Below are 18,233 nucleotides of genomic sequence, written 5' to 3'. Positions count from 1 at the left end.
AAAGTTAAAAAAATATTAGCACCCAGGTGGGAAAGTGCTTAGCACTCAAAGGGTTAAGCAATTTTCTAATTTACTCCTATCATCAATTTTTCTTTGTTCTCTTGCTATCATTCACCTAGATTACAAGTTTTGCGTTGCAACTTTTAACGCTTAAAAAATGGCAATTTCAGCGTAAAAGCAGGAACGCACTATTGGGAGTCATGTCGGTATAGCTGTACCACAAGCATTTTATCCTGTAACATAACGTCAATCGCGCACTCAAAAAAATGATGTTTTTGTGTGGGATTTTCATAGCGCCGGTATTACAGGTTGCGCGGTGAGGCTAAAATGCTTGCGTTACAGCCTATACCGACACGATCCATACCGCCATCTGAGACCAGTAGTTATGGATTTTGTGTAACAAAAATGTTTCACAAAACTCATAACTAAAATGTTACAAAGTACACTAACGCCCATAAACTACCTATTAACTCCTAAACCACCACCCTCCTGCATTGCAAACACTATATTAAACCTATTAACCCCTAATCTGCCGACCACCCACATCGCGGCTATTAAATAAACTTATTAACCCCTAATCTGCTGCCCACCCACATCGCCAACACTATTTAAATATATTAACCCATAAACCTCTGGTCTCCCACATCCCCGCCACTAAATAAACCTATTAACCTCTAAACAGCCGCCACTAAATTAAACAATTATTTTCCTAAACCTAACACCCCACTAACTTTAAATTAAAATTACAATATAACTCTATTTAAATAAATAAAAACTTACCTGTGAAATAAAAATAAACCTAACATTAAACTATAAATTAACCTAACATAACTAATCTAATCTAATAAAAAATACTACCAATTAAAATATCTAAATTACAAATTTTAAAAAAAACTAACATTCCGAAAAAAATTTTTCTAAATTACAACTAAAAAAAAAAATCCTACGAAAAATTTAAAAAATCTAAGTTTACCAAAAATAATTAACACTAAAATCACAAAAACAAAACAAAAAACTAAGAGTACAAAAAAATAAACAAAATTATCAAAAATAAAAACAATTACATCTAATCTAATAGCCCTATAAAAATAAAAAAGCCCCCCAAAATAAAAACACCCCCTAGCCTACAATAAACTATCAATAGCCCTTAAAACCTTAAAAGGGCCTATTGTTGGGCATTGCCCTAAATAAATCAGCTCTTTTACCTGTAAAAAAATACAAAGTCCCCCCAACAGTAAAACCCACCATACAACCAACCCCCCAAAATAAAAGACCTAACTCTAAAAAAAAACCTAAGCTACCTATTGCCCCTAAAGGGGCATTTGTATGGGCATTGCCTTTAAAAGGGCATTTAGCTCTTTTGCATTGCCGTTAAAAGGGCATTCAGCTTTTTTTCAAAGCCCAAAGCTCTAATCTAAAAAAAAAAAAACACCCCAAAAAATTAAAAATTGGGCTTTTGCACGAGCACATATTCTCAGCCCTTGGCTTTTGTGTGGTATGGAGCTTAACGCCACCACATCGCACGCACAAGGAGGCACTAGGAGCCAGATAATTTTTGGTTCATACATCGGACAGCACTTGTTTATTGGTGGGTGAATTTATCCACCAATCAGCAAGAACAACCCAGGTTGTTCACCAAAAATGGGCTGGCATCTAAACTTAGATTCTTGCTTGTCAAATAAAGATACCAAGAGAATGAAGAAAATTTGATAATATCAGTAAATTAGAATGTTCCTTAAAATTGCATGATGTATCTGAATCACGAAAAAAAAAAAGTGGGTTCAGTGTCCCTTTAACAAAGATTTCTTTTTATTTGTTGTGTTTGCAATTGTTTGATATCCATAAGAGCAGAGAATATTTGTATATTTTTTTATCAAAATATCAAAATTTAAACAATAAAGACAATTTTTCTCATATTTAACAACGGTGCCAATATCAGTGGAGGGCACTGTAGGTAGTCTCATATGTAATTTCTAAGCCCTTGATGGCCGCTTTTTATCTCAGTGCATTTTGTCAGTTTTTCACAGCTTGCCAGCGCTAGTTCATGTGTGCCATTTAGATAAACATTGTGCTCACTTCTGTGGAGTTATTTATGAGCCAGCACTGATTGGCTCAAGTCTGTCAAAAGGCTTTTACCTCTGTGATTACCTTAGATACAAGGTAATCACATAGGTAAAATGTGTATTAATATAACTGCGTTGGTTATGCAAAACTGGGGAATGGGTAATAAAGGGAATATCTGTCTTTTTAAACATTAAAAATTCTGGAGTAGACTGTCTCTTTAATTAACTTGTTCTCATCAAAGCCAACTTGTTAGAGGGTCCTGAGGACTGTAATTTATAACCCTGGCTTATCATATTGTATAATGTGTTATAACCACAAAAGTATCTGTCCATCAATGACTGCTGTGTGTCACAAACAAGTGTGTGTTTTGATTGATAGGATTTATACCTGCTGCTACAGCACACTATGTTATATGGAAATACAGAGGTACGCAATGGTGCTTGGCAAACATGGAAATAAAATCGACACCATTCACAACAGCACCATTTGTGGTCAGCACCATTGAAAATCTTCTAATGCTATGGGTATTAGATCCTTCAAAGTGTCAGTGGTCTTATTAATAAATGAGATGCAGACAAGTCCATCTTCATTGTTAAACTCCTCTATCAGAGAGAGAAACATTTCATCTAGTTTTTTCTTGTTTTGGATTTTTTTCCTAGCCAATGGATGATTGGTTACCAACCAGACAAGGCATCAGCCAAACCCAATACAAGCTTTCTTGCCTGGCTGTTCTGCTACTTTTAATTTGGAAATCACATTTGATATAATTTTAGAATGCTGCGCGACATGCATTGGAATCTGTAACTCATTTCTCTACATAAACTGTTGGTGACCATGGTATTTGTCTCATAAGCATCACTAGAATATTGGGTAAATATATCTCTTTTAGGTAGCTTTTATTTCTTGCTGGTGTAAATGCATATCTTCATTTAAGACAGTGACAGCTAGAGTGTTGCCAATAAGAAATCTGAAGTTACACACTTGAGTCATTGAAGCCTTCCAAGCAGACCCATTCATTTATGTTAATTGTGTGTACAGTGTAACATTCTATTATACTGTGTAACACAATGCATTGTAGTGTGTTATTGGGTAATCTTGTGTGTTGTGTGGTGTCTCACCTGACTCACCTGTATCCTGCCAAAATATTCATTAGTGTGGATTTCCCAGCCCCTGAAGGTCCCATGATCCCAATAAGTTCCTGACTGCAGAATCTGCCAGACAAGCACTTCAGAAGAGTTTTGTATCCTATGCAGGGGTCAAATTGAATGTCAGAGGTGGTACATGCCTTAAATATATTGCCCTTTGACATAATCTCCAATGTCACCTTCTTCATCCACCAACCTAAATGTTTTATCTCTTTCCCAACCAACTCCAAGAAACTTCACTCACTCAACATCCACCAAACCTCACTGGTATAAACCTCAGTGCAACTTTGTCTTCATCAGTCAAATGCCCTCAATTCTTTTATATTTTATGTAAAACACCACCTCTTTCACACACCCAAGCTCCCATCTGTTACACATTCAATTATAAGTATGTCATCCACTACCCTGATCTAATTTTCCTTCCAACCACACATCTAACCAGCCTCTATCACTGACTTAACCAGTTTCTCTTCTCTTATGAACGTCTCCTTCTCCAACACACACCTTTTCTTTACCTTTAAACATACTACCTTCATTAAAGGGACTGTAAATACCTCTGAGGTTTTTATTTAAAATGTTTAATTCTGCGTAACAACTTGGCAATATACGCTGATTATTTATTGTGTCCCTCTTTTATGTAAATTAACACTGAAATTGAAGATTTTTAATTCTCAGATCCTGAAATGCTCCCTGTTGACTTTTCCAGGCTAACTCTGCTACATAACTTTCATTAATTGGCATTATTAGATAACAACTATAAAGCAATGAATATAATACTAGCATTATGACTGTTGTTAGCCTTGTTGTCTGCAGACTAAAGAACAGATTGGCCCCTCCAAATAAGTCAAATAGTGGGTGAAGTTTGGCTTTTGAAAGACAATTGCAGTAAAAAGATGTCAATTTGTTTTAAAAACCTTTAGACTTGTCTGATATGTTTTTCTATAGCAGGACAACAGAAAGGTCTTGTAATCACAAGGTGCTTACTGTCCTTTAAATATCCCTATGCTCACATGTCCTACTTTTCCACTCATCCTCTCTGCTCCTTTACATCTCTCCTGTGCTATCTCTCCTCACATCTATATCCTTTCAGCTCACAGTTTCTCAATCATTTCTTTCTTTTCCTGCTTCTTTCCATCTCCATTCTCTCTGACTTGCATTCTCTACTGTCACCTCTCTTCCTCCACCAGGGTCCTTCTCTAACAGAGTAGGACAGATCCTTGAACTCAATATCCACAGATGACCTTTTGGGCAGGTGGGAGAAGCGCCGTGCATCTGTAATATGGTTTTCCACCTTCTTTAGGTGTGTGCTGAGAAGTGTTGAATCCTGCACAAGCTGCCCTTCATCAGGAGGACTGGGGGCCACTTTGTCTGCCATGATCCACTGATTCACAAGTGCTACTGATCTGAAAGTAAATAAACATAAAGGGTAGTGAGATCCTTTGCAGTGTATTTTTACTCTGGAACATTATAGAGTGCAGTGTGTTCAGTATTAGGTTAGATCTAATCAGAATAATAATATAATGCAGTTTGTTTATTATAACTGTATAAAATCATAGTATAATTTAATATTAATATCAATATAGAGATATTTTGTATAATTATACAGCTCAGCATGTGCATAGATACTCAGTATTACACAGTGCAGCAAGCTCTTTAACAGTAGATAAATAGCTGTTCAGTGCAGCATGTTCATTATCAGTATTATGATATTTAAAATGATTATAGAATAAAATGTGTTGGCTATTAGAGTATAGGTACTCATCATTATATAGTATGCTCATTATCAGCGTGTAGGGATGTTTCAATAGACAAATCAACATAAATGTACTCACCAGTCTTTGTACAATACAGAGTGGAGTATAATATTTAGAATTATTTTTCAGTACAACAGTATTACTTATTAGTATATATGGTCTCTGTATTATAATATAGTGTGGCATGCAGATAAATAATATAATGTGCAGCTTGTTTATTAACAGCTTTTAGAGATATACTCATTAAGACTATAGCATGCAGAGTGTTTATAGTTGGTACCATTATATCAATAAAAAGATGCTTAGTATTTTACAGGTTTCCTTCTTGCCCCTCCCTTATGCATACATCTTACAGGTCACTCAATCATTTGTGCTCCTACACTTTGGCACTCTGTCCTATCCTATAGCTCTTCCCTGCCCCCTATTCAGGTCTCTTCTGACTCCTTTGCACCCCTTACAAACCTCTCCTGTAACCCCCTCCTACAGGTCTCTGTCCTGTCTCCTACCCTGTGCCCCTTTAGAGATCTCTCTAATGTATCCTCCCTTGTGCAGCTTCTCATATCCACCAGTCTCTTTAATTGCTTCTCTTATAACTATATATCTCTCAGTCCCTCCTGCTTGATTCATCCCACCCTTTCTCTCTGTCTCTTTCTCACTCTTCCTGTGTTTTTCCACCTCTGTCTGCCTCACATCCTTTTATTTTTGTCTGTAGATAAAATCACACTTTCATCCATCCCCCTAATACAGTCCCACCCATACAATATGTATCACTGTTGGAAGCATACCTAAGTCCCGTCCTGTCAGCCATTGAGCCCCCTCCCCCAACACACACAAACCCATAATACCTCCCCCCCCCCTACAAACACAAACACCAAGAAGAACTGCAGCAGCTAAAAATTGAGGGTCCTCACCTTCAGATTAAGGGAGGTCACAGCTGTCTCCTCTTCTCTTGTTCCTGAAGTAGCTGCTATAGTCCCCCACCCCCCAACCCCTTGGGAATTTTGGGGGCAGGGGTGATTCAATACACAGGGGGGCAAGCTGTTGTGGTCAGCTTGTGCCCAGTATTTTGCACTCTGGGGTAACCATGCTGCCCCATGTTTAGGATGGAGAACACCCCTGTCCTGGTTTAGACATTCAGAGCAGATCAGTGATGTTCCATATTCCGTGGTCCTGATGCAGATCCATCATGTGGCAGCTGAGAGGTTGGGCTTTCACACAGCTCCTTTTAAAGGCACAGGACACTTACATAAAATATAGGTACTCTTTACACATAGAGATACCAATTACATAAAACAATGGCATGTAAACATTTGTGTCAAAACAGCTTATATCCTAGTTATCTTATATCCAAATAAGTACAGCTAGTGATAGTTCCAGTCTGTATCCTATTAAATGGTTATTTTGATTGGGCTCGTTATCAGCTGTCTCCTTTTTGTTTAATTCCAGTGTTTGAAGCCTTTGTAAAACAGTAAGAATTTCTGCAAAATAGATCACAAAGTGTCAAGCCAATTTATTTGTAAAAAGGTAAATACGTAGAATGTGCTCACAGCTGTCAGAGGGGTAATAAATATTGGTGTGAGGCAGTATGGGTCTCAGGTGTATCTAGTCTATATCAAACAGTGCCAAGTAAGATTCATTGAAAGTTGTAACAATGAAAAGGATGGTATGTTATCCCCAAGAGAATTACATAGGAAGAAATAAACAGGTCATAAGGGAATTGTCAATAGAAAAGAGATACCCACACACAACACTGCCATGGGTAGGATTTTGTCTAGCTCTAAAAATCAGCTGCAGGGTGACTTGTCTTCTATAGAGTTGTTACATATATCCACTTACACTAGAGTGCCTGATACTGTATATACTACTCTTAATGTTACATACACTAGAGTGCCTGATACTGTATATACTGCTCTTAATGTTACATACACTAGAGTGCCTGATACTGTATATACTGCTCTGAATGTTACACACACTAGAGTGCCTGATACTGTATATACTACTCTTAATGTTACATACATTAGAGTGCCTGACACTGTATATAATGCTCTGAATGTTACATACACTAGAGTGCCTGATACTGTATATACTACTCTTAATGTTACATACACTAGAGTGCCTGATACTGTATATAATGCTCTGAATGTTACATACATTAGAGTGCCTGATACTGTATATAATGCTCTGAATGTTACATACATTAGAGTGCCTGATACTGTATATAATGCTCTGAATGTTACATACACTAGAGTGCCTGATACTGTATATACTGCTCTGAATGTTACATACACTAGAGTGCCTGATACTGTATATACTACTCTTAATGTTACATACACTAGAGTGCCTGACACTGTATATAATGCTCTGAATGTTACACACACTAGAGTGCCTGATACTGTATATACTACTCTTAATGTTACATACATTAGAGTGCCTGACACTGTATATAATGCTCTGAATGTTACATACACTAGAGTGCCTGATACTGTATATAATGCTCTGAATGTTACATACACTAGAGTGCCTGATACTGTATATAATGCTCTGAATGTTACATACACTAGAGTGCCTGACACTGTATATAATGCTCTGAATGTTACATACACTAGAGTGCCTGATACTGTATATAATGCTCTTAATGTTACATACACTAGAGTGCCTGATACTGTATATAATGCTCTTAATGTTACATACACTAGAGTGCCAGACACTGTATATAATGCTCTGAATGTTACATACACTAGAGTGCCTGACACTGTATATAATGCTCTTAATGTTACATACACTAGAGTGCCTGATACTGTATATAATGCTCTTAATGTTACATACACTAGAGTGCCAGACACTGTATATAATGCTCTGAATGTTACATACACTAGAGTGCCTGATACTGTATATAATGCTCTTAATGTTACATACACTAGAGTGCCAGACACTGTATATAATGCTCTGAATGTTACATACACTAGAGTGCCTGACACTGTATATACTGCTCTGAATGTTACATACACTAGAGTGCCTGATACTGTATATAATGCTCTGAATGTTACATACACTAGAGTGCCTGATACTGTATATAATGCTCTGAATGTTACATACACTAGAGTGCCTGACACTGTATATAATGCTCTGAATGTTACATACACTAGAGTGCCTGATACTGTATATAATGCTCTTAATGTTACATACACTAGAGTGCCTGATACTGTATATACTGCTCTTAATGTTACATACACTAGAGTGCCTGACACTGTATATAATGCTCTTAATGTTACATACACTAGAGTGCCTGACACTGTATATAATGCTCTTAATGTTACATACACTAGAGTGCCTGACACTGTATATAATGCTCTTAATGTTACATATACAGGTGGCCCTCGTTTTACAACGGTTCAATTTACACCGTTTCAGAATAACAACCTTTTTTCCCAGTCATGTGACTGCTATTGAAAAGCATTGAGAAGCAGTGCATTTATTAAAATAGCCAGTAGGCGGAGCTGTCCGCTTGTGTTGCAGCAAAGCCAAGCAAGCTGAACTTAATCAGTTTAACCAGACCTGAGCTATTGAGCAGATTTCAAAGGAACAAGATCTTCCTGTCTATAAATCAGTCCAGATTGGAATGCATAGAAAGAACTATTTGCAGAAAAATGCAAGTGAAGTCTGTGTTGTGTGATTATTTTATTAGGTTTATAATGCTGTTTAGCAAATGTTTTTGCTCATTTAACTTAGTTTAATTATTTATTCTTTGTTGTGTGATTATTTTATTAGGTTTATAATGCTGTTTAGCATTTAAAGTCTTCATTTCAAAGCTTTAAAAATAATGTATTAGGTGTTACTTATGACAATTTTGAGAGGGGCCTGGAACCAATCTCCCTCACTTCCCATTGACTTACATTATAAACTGGGTTTCAATTTACAACAGTTTCGATTTACAACCATTCCTTCTGGAACCTAACCCCGGCGTAAACTGAGGGCTACCTGTACTAGAGTGCCTGACACTGTATATAATGCTCTTAATGTTACATATACTAGAGTGCCTGACACTGTATATAATGCTCTGAATGTTACATACACTAGAGTGCCTGATACTGTATATACTGCTCTGAATGTTACATACACTAGAGTGCCTGATACTGTATATACTGCTCTGAATGTTACATACATTAGAGTGCCTGATACTGTATATAATGCTCTGAATGTTACATACACTAGAGTGCCTGACACTGTATATACTGCTCTGAATGTTACATACACTAGACTAGAGTGCCTGATACTATATATACTGCTCTGAATGTTACATACACTAGAGTGCCTGACACTGTATATAATGCTCTGAATGTTACATACACTAGACTAGAGTGCCTGATACTGTATATACTGCTCTGAATGTTACATATATTAGAGTGCCTGATACTGTATATACTGCTCTGAATGTTACATATATTAGAGTGCCTGATACTGTATATAATGCTCTGAATGTTACATACACTAGAGTGCCTGACACTCTATATAATGCTCTGAATGTTACATACACTAGAGTGCCTGACACTGTATATAATGCTCTGAATGTTACATACACTAGAGTGCCTGATACTGTATATAATGCTCTGAATGTTACATACATTAGAGTGCCTGACACTGTATATACTACTCTTAATGTTACATACACTAGAGTGCCTGACACTGTATATAATGCTCTGAATGTTACATACACTAGAGTGCCTGATACTGTATATACTGCTCTGAATGTTACATACACTAGAGTACCTGACACTGTATATAATGCTCTGAATGTTACATACATTAGAGTGCCTGACACTGTATATACTGCTCTGAATGTTAGATACACTAGAGTGCCTGACACTGTATATACTGCTCTGAATGTTACATACACTAGAGTGCCTGATACTGTATATACTGCTCTGAATGTTACATACACTAGAGTACCTGACACTGTATATAATGCTCTGAATGTTACATACACTAGAGTGCCTGATACTGTATATACTGCTCTGAATGTTACATATATTAGAGTGCCTGATACTGTATATAATGCTCTGAATGTTACATACACTAGAGTGCCTGATACTGTATATACTGCTCTGAATGTTACATATATTAGAGTGCCTGATACTGTATATAATGCTCTGAATGTTACATACACTAGAGTGCCTGATACTGTATATACTGCTCTGAATGTTACATACACTAGAGTACCTGACACTGTATATAATGCTCTGAATGTTACATACACTAGAGTGCCTGATACTGTATATAATGCTCTGAATGTTACATACACTAGAGTGCCTGACACTGTATATACTGCTCTGAATGTTACATACACTAGAGTGCCTGACACTGTATATACTGCTCTGAATGTTACATACATTAGAGTGCCTGATATTGTATATACTGCTCTGAATGTTACATATATTAGAGTGCCTGATACTGTATATAATGCTCTGAATATTACATACACTAGACTAGAGTGCCTGATACTGTATATACTGCTCTGAATGTTACATATATTAGAGTGCCTGATACTGTATATAATGCTCTTAATGTTACATACACTAGAGTGCCTGATACTGTATATACTGCTCTGAATGTTACATACATTAGAGTGCCTGACACTGTATATACTGCTCTGAATGTTACATACACTAGAGTGCCTGATACTGTATATACTGCTCTGAATGTTACATACACTAGAGTGCCTGATACTGTATATAATGCTCTGAATGTTACATACACTAGAGTGCCTGATACTGTATATAATGCTCTGAATGTTACATACACTAGAGTGCCTGACACTGTATATAATGCTCTGAATGTTACATACACTAGAGTGCCTGATACTGTATATAATGCTCTTAATGTTACATACACTAGAGTGCCTGATACTGTATATACTGCTCTTAATGTTACATACACTAGAGTGCCTGACACTGTATATAATGCTCTTAATGTTACATACACTAGAGTGCCTGACACTGTATATAATGCTCTTAATGTTACATACACTAGAGTGCCTGACACTGTATATAATGCTCTTAATGTTACATATACAGGTGGCCCTCGTTTTACAACGGTTCAATTTACACCGTTTCAGAATAACAACCTTTTTTCCCAGTCATGTGACTGCTATTGAAAAGCATTGAGAAGCAGTGCATTTATTAAAATAGCCAGTAGGCGGAGCTGTCCGCTTGTGTTGCAGCAAAGCCAAGCAAGCTGAACTTAATCAGTTTAACCAGACCTGAGCTATTGAGCAGATTTCAAAGGAACAAGATCTTCCTGTCTATAAATCAGTCCAGATTGGAATGCATAGAAAGAACTATTTGCAGAAAAATGCAAGTGAAGTCTGTGTTGTGTGATTATTTTATTAGGTTTATAATGCTGTTTAGCAAATGTTTTTGCTCATTTAACTTAGTTTAATTATTTATTCTTTGTTGTGTGATTATTTTATTAGGTTTATAATGCTGTTTAGCATTTAAAGTCTTCATTTCAAAGCTTTAAAAATAATGTATTAGGTGTTACTTATGACAATTTTGAGAGGGGCCTGGAACCAATCTCCCTCACTTCCCATTGACTTACATTATAAACTGGGTTTCAATTTACAACAGTTTCGATTTACAACCATTCCTTCTGGAACCTAACCCCGGCGTAAACTGAGGGCTACCTGTACTAGAGTGCCTGACACTGTATATAATGCTCTTAATGTTACATATACTAGAGTGCCTGACACTGTATATAATGCTCTGAATGTTACATACACTAGAGTGCCTGATACTGTATATACTGCTCTGAATGTTACATACATTAGAGTGCCTGATACTGTATATAATGCTCTGAATGTTACATACACTAGAGTGCCTGACACTGTATATACTGCTCTGAATGTTACATACACTAGACTAGAGTGCCTGATACTATATATACTGCTCTGAATGTTACATACACTAGAGTGCCTGACACTGTATATAATGCTCTGAATGTTACATACACTAGACTAGAGTGCCTGATACTGTATATACTGCTCTGAATGTTACATATATTAGAGTGCCTGATACTGTATATACTGCTCTGAATGTTACATATATTAGAGTGCCTGATACTGTATATAATGCTCTGAATGTTACATACACTAGAGTGCCTGACACTCTATATAATGCTCTGAATGTTACATACACTAGAGTGCCTGACACTGTATATAATGCTCTGAATGTTACATACACTAGAGTGCCTGATACTGTATATAATGCTCTGAATGTTACATACACTAGAGTGCCTGACACTGTATATACTGCTCTGAATGTTACATACACTAGAGTGCCTGACACTGTATATAATGCTCTGAATGTTACATACACTAGAGTGCCTGATACTGTATATAATGCTCTGAATGTTACATACACTAGAGTGCCTGACACTGTATATAATGCTCTGAATGTTACATACACTAGAGTGCCTGACACTGTATATACTGCTCTGAATGTTACATACACTAGAGTGCCTGATACTGTATATACTGCTCTGAATGTTACATACACTAGAGTGCCTGACACTGTATATAATGCTCTGAATGTTACATACACTAGAGTGCCTGATACTGTATATACTGCTCTGAATGTTACATATACTAGAGTGCCTGATACTGTATATAATGCTCTGAATGTTACATACACTAGAGTGCCTGATACTGTATATACTGCTCTGAATGTTACATACACTAGAGTGCCTGATACTGTATATAATGCTCTGAATGTTACATACACTAGAGTGCCTGATACTGTATATAATGCTCTGAATGTTACATACACTAGAGTGCCTGATACTGTATATAATGCTCTGAATGTTACATACACTAGAGTGCCTGATACTGTATATAATGATCTGAATGTTACATACACTAGAGTGCCTGGCACTGTATATAATGCTCTGAATGTTACATACACTACAGTGCCTGATACTATATATACTGCTCTGAATGTTACATACACTAGAGTACCTGACACTGTATATAATGCTCTGAATGTTACATACACTAGAGTGCCTGATACTGTATATAATGCTCTGAATGTTACATACACTAGAGTGCCTGATACTGTATATAATGCTCTGAATGTTACATACATTAGAGTGCCTGATACTGTATATAATGCTCTGAATGTTACATACACTAGAGTGCCTGATACTGTATATACTGCTCTGAATGTGACATACACTAGAGTGCCTGATACTATATATACTGCTCTGAATGTTACATACACTAGAGTGCCTGATACTGTATATAATGCACTGAATGTTACACACACTAGAGTGCCTGATACTGTTCATACTGCTCTGAATGTTACATACACTAGAGTGCCTGACACTCTATATAATGCTCTGAATGTTACATACACTAGAGTGCCTGACACTGTATATAATGCTCTGAATGTTACATACACTAGAGTGCCTGATACTGTATATAATGCTCTGAATGTTACATACATTAGAGTGCCTGATACTGTATATAATGCTCTGAATGTTACATACACTAGAGTGCCTGATACTGTATATACTGCTCTGAATGTGACATACACTAGAGTGCCTGATACTATATATACTGCTCTGAATGTTACATACACTAGAGTGCCTGATACTGTATATAATGCACTGAATGTTACACACACTAGAGTGCCTGATACTGTATATACTGCTCTGAATGTTACATACACTAGAGTGCCTGACACTGTATATAATGCTCTGAATGTTACATACACTAGAGTGCCTGATACTGTATATAATGCTCTGAATGTTACATACACTAGAGTGCCTGACACAGTATATAATGCTCTGAATGTTACATACACTAGAGTGCCTGACACTGTATATAATGCTCTGAATGTTACATACACTAGAGTGCCTGACACTGTATATACTGCTCTGAATGTTACATACACTAGAGTGCCTGACACTGTATATACTGCTCTGAATGTTACATACACTAGAGTGCCTGACACTGTATATAATGCTCTGAATGTTACATACACTAGAGTGCCTGACACTGTATATACTGCTCTGAATGTTACATACACTAGAGTACCTGACACTGTATATAATGCTCTGAATGTTACATACACTAGAGTGCCTGACACTGTATATACTGCTCTGAATGTGACATACACTAGAATGCCTGATACTGTATATATGTGGTATACCTTTAACTATAACCCTCCTATTTGGTCTCCACCCTATATAAGGACTACCTGTAACACTCATTTACTGCCTGATTATTGAAGTCTTAGCTACTCTGGTGTAGCTTTCCCTATCTCAGGTCTCCTATTGCTTGTATCCTGTGCAAGGTGGTTTACTTTGTTTACTCTAGCTGCGTCTTGAATCTCTTATGCTCAAATCGTTACTTTGTCATTACCGACTTTGGATCATTCAACGGCCGGATCTACTTTTTCACCGCTACCCGGAAGTAAGCCGCATTCACACACGCTGCCTCTCCAAACACGGATCTTCCAATGCGGTAACAGAAATATCACGGTCCTCAAGGTGGTAACGTATACGAACAATGCTAAAGCCTTTAAACTTCTTACCTGCTTGTTTTTGTTACCATACTGAATTATTGGGCATCTCCTCCAATATGAACAAACATTGTATGTCTGTGGAATGTCTGAACTTGTAAATATTTTAGGCTGTGTGTGATTGCGTGAAGTAAGAAGAATCATTTGTTTCTACCAATTCAGATTCTGAGCTTGTCAGTATTTCTTTTTCATCTGTGGCCTCCGGTTATATATATATATCTTGAACATAAGATATATATTATATTAAATATTCCTTATATTTATTAACACTTAAGTCAGTAGTTAATATACAAATTCATCATATATTAAATGTCTCATATTGTTTAATCAGGCTACATAGAAGTTGTTTTCTGATTACTACAAAAAAGAGCAACAAGCTCTAATTTTAGAGCTAACCTTTATAACCAATGTGCAAATACTTGTTTACTTAAATACGAAGCTCAGAATACCACATAATAATCAGGCCCAAAAAACCGAATTTTGAATTAATTAAACATTATGGATCCTAATGAAATAAAAAAGGAGTTTAATAATGTTTACCTTAAACTTGATTATTTAGCAAGAGCTGTGACAGAAGTGCAGACTGAAAATGCTGCACTGAAAACTATAGTTAAAGATTTTGTTACACAAAAGCCTCATGACCCACCTGAACCTCATATTAATTATCCACAACCTTTTTCAGGGAAACGTTCTGAGTTCAGGGAATTTAAGAATGCCTGTAATTTATTATTTTCTCTTAGACCTAAGACATCATACTGAGCGGATTAAAGTTTGTACCACAATATCTTTCCTACAAGGTGAACCCAGGACTTGGGCTAATAGGTTTTTTGAAAACAATAACAATATCCTGGATTCATTACAAGATTTTTTTTCTGCTTTAACTAGTCTATATCAAGACTCAAATTCTCAAATAAATGCTGAAATGAGATTGAGGTCTCTAAAACAAGGTAAGAGAAATGTGGAGGATTATACCACTGAGTTTCAGATGTGGGCAGAGGACTCTCAGTGGAATGAAATCAGTTTGAAAAATCAATATCGTTTAGGTTTATCTGAAACACTCAAAGATGAACTTTCACGTCTTGAGATCCCAGATACCCTTGATGGTCTTATTAAATTAAGTACATCTTTAGATCGTCGTTTGAGAGAAAGGAGGGCAGAAAAGGCCTCTAATGATACCTCATATAGAAGACCTTACCAAGTCACAACAAGTCATGACAAAGCTCATGGCAGTGCTACCCCTATGGAGATTGGTGTACTTAGAGGACCTCTGCCACCAGAGGAAAAAATTAGAAGGAGGTTGGAAAATCTCTGTTTATATTGTGCTCAAAAAGAACATGTAGTATCTACTTGTCCTTTGTTGAAAAAACAAAAGAATGGTAAGAAAAAAACCAGTGACTTTATTTACAGCATAGCTAATGATACACACATGACTTTGTCTATTTCTTTACAGTGGGACCAGAAAAATATCCAAACCAAGGCATTAATTGATTCAGGAGCATCCGGAAATTACATTGATTCCACTTATGTAAATAAAAATCGAATACCTACTATTTGTAAACAAAATCCTGTATCTATTAAGCTGATAGATGGTTCATTAATAGAACAAGGACCTATTACACATCATACTATTCCCCTGCTTGTAACATCATTGCAGGGACACACTGAATATTTATCTTTTGATCTCATAACCATACATCAGCATACTCTCATCCTAGGCTATCCTTGGTTGAAGAAACACAACCCTCACATAAATTGGGTTTCAAATAAGGTAACATTAGATTCTGCTTTTTGTTCCCAAACTTGTTATCCACATCAAACCATAGCGTCACTTGATATTGGTTTACCCTCGTGTTATCAGGATTTGGCAGATGTATTTAATTTAAAAGAGGCAGAAAACCTTCCACCTCATAGGGAGTTTGACTGTCCTATCGATATAATACCTGGTTCCAAAATCCCTCATGGTAAGATCTATCCCCTCTCTCAAGAGGAACTCCAGTATATAAGAAACTACTTAGACGAAAATTTACGTAAGGGATTTATTTCACACTCCACATCCCCTGCAGCTGCAGGTATGTTTCTAGTAAGAAACAAGGATGGTACCATAAGACCTATTATTGATTATAGAGCATTAAATAACATCACAATAAAAAACAGATACCCGTTACCTTTAATACCTGAACTTTTGGAACGTCTAACTGGTGCAACTATTTACACCAAATTAGATTTAAAGGGAGCTTATAATTTGATTAGAATTAAAGAAGGTCACGAATGGAAAACGGCATTCAGGACCAGATATGGCCTTTTCCAATATAATGTAATGCCTTTTGGTCTGAGTAATGCTCCGGCAACTTTTCAGTTTTTTATAAATGAGATCTTTCGTGACCTGATAGACGTTTGTGTCATAATATACCTTGACGACATATTAATTTATTCTAGAACACCTCAAGAGCATGAAAAACATGTACGTTGGGTATTAACTCGTTTAAAAGAACACAAACTATATGCTAAACTGGAAAAATGTTCCTTTCATGTCACAGAAATAAAATTCTTGGGTTACATCATCAGTCCCAACAAAATTCAAATGGATCCAGAGAAGGTATCAGCAATTCTAAATTGGCCTACTCCTACTTCCACAAAATCAGTACAACGATTCATTGGTTTTGCGAATTTTTATAGGAAGTTTATAAAAAATTTCTCTTCAATCGTTAAACCATTAACAACACTCACTAGTGAAAAACAAAGATTTAAGTGGACCGAATCCGCTAGTCTTGCCTTTAATAAATTGAAAGAAAATTTTACTACAGCTCCCATTCTAGTTATGCCAGATTTTGATTCAGAATTTATCCTTGAAGTAGATGCATCCGACTCAGGTATCGGTGCAGTTTTATCACAACAAGATAAGAACAAGACTGAGATTCATCCTATTGCTTTCTATTCAAAAATGTTAACTAGTGCTGAGAAAAACTATAGCATAGGAGATAAAGAACTTCTAGCTATAAAACGTGCTCTAGATCATTGGAGACATTTATTAGAAGGTTCTAAGCTACCTTTTAAGATTTATACTGACCATAAAAATCTTGAATTTCTAAAAACAAGTAAGACCTTGTCTGCAAGACAAGCAAGATGGTCTATATTTTTTGATCGTTTCGATTTTCTCTTAACCTACAGACCAGGACATTTAAATACCAAAGCCGATGCCCTCTCTAGATTACATGAACAAGACACTCATAATCAAATTTACCAAATCATTCCAAAAGAAAAAATTATAGGTTTATTAACACCTTTAGAAGAGGAGATCTTAAAAGAATTAAAACATGAACCACCACATGGAATAGACTGTCAAAAAGATTCCAAGACTGGTCATTTCTATCATAATTCTAAACTATATATCCCCAAACAAATTAGATCTTCTATTCTTAAACAAACCCATGACGGGACACTAGCAGGCCATCCAGGTATTTCTAAAACTATAGACCTAACCAGGAGAAATTATTGGTGGCCACTCATGGATACCTATATTACAAACTATGTAAAACATTGTGATACCTGTGCCAGAAACAAGTTAACACACAAAAGACCATCAGGTCTTTTATCTCCTCTGCCTATTCCTGACAAACCCTGGAGTACCATATCAATGGACTTTATTGTCGAGTTACCTGAATCCCACCATTACAATACTATTTTAGTTGTCTTTG

At 36.4% G+C, this 18,233-nt stretch overlaps 1 protein-coding gene across 1 annotated transcript in view; it reads right to left on the bottom strand.

The window, feature by feature from the left end:
* The window catches only part of ABCG4 (ATP binding cassette subfamily G member 4), a 44,620-nt gene extending 38,506 nt beyond the window's left edge, over positions 1-6,114 (bottom strand). Inside the window, 3 exon segments of the mRNA XM_053691365.1 lie at positions 3,192-3,309; positions 4,380-4,612; positions 5,875-6,114. Coding sequence (XP_053547340.1) covers positions 3,192-3,309; positions 4,380-4,584 — 323 coding nt within the window. The 5' untranslated portion in view covers positions 4,585-4,612; positions 5,875-6,114.
* Positions 6,115-18,233: the final 12,119 nt, after the last annotated feature.

The sequence above is a fragment of the Bombina bombina genome, chromosome 8, assembly GCF_027579735.1.
Source record: "Bombina bombina isolate aBomBom1 chromosome 8, aBomBom1.pri, whole genome shotgun sequence".
NCBI classification, from domain to species: domain Eukaryota; kingdom Metazoa; phylum Chordata; class Amphibia; order Anura; family Bombinatoridae; genus Bombina; species Bombina bombina.
The sequence above is the reverse complement of the archived record's forward strand: the minus strand, read 5'-3'. Positions and strand labels throughout refer to the sequence as shown.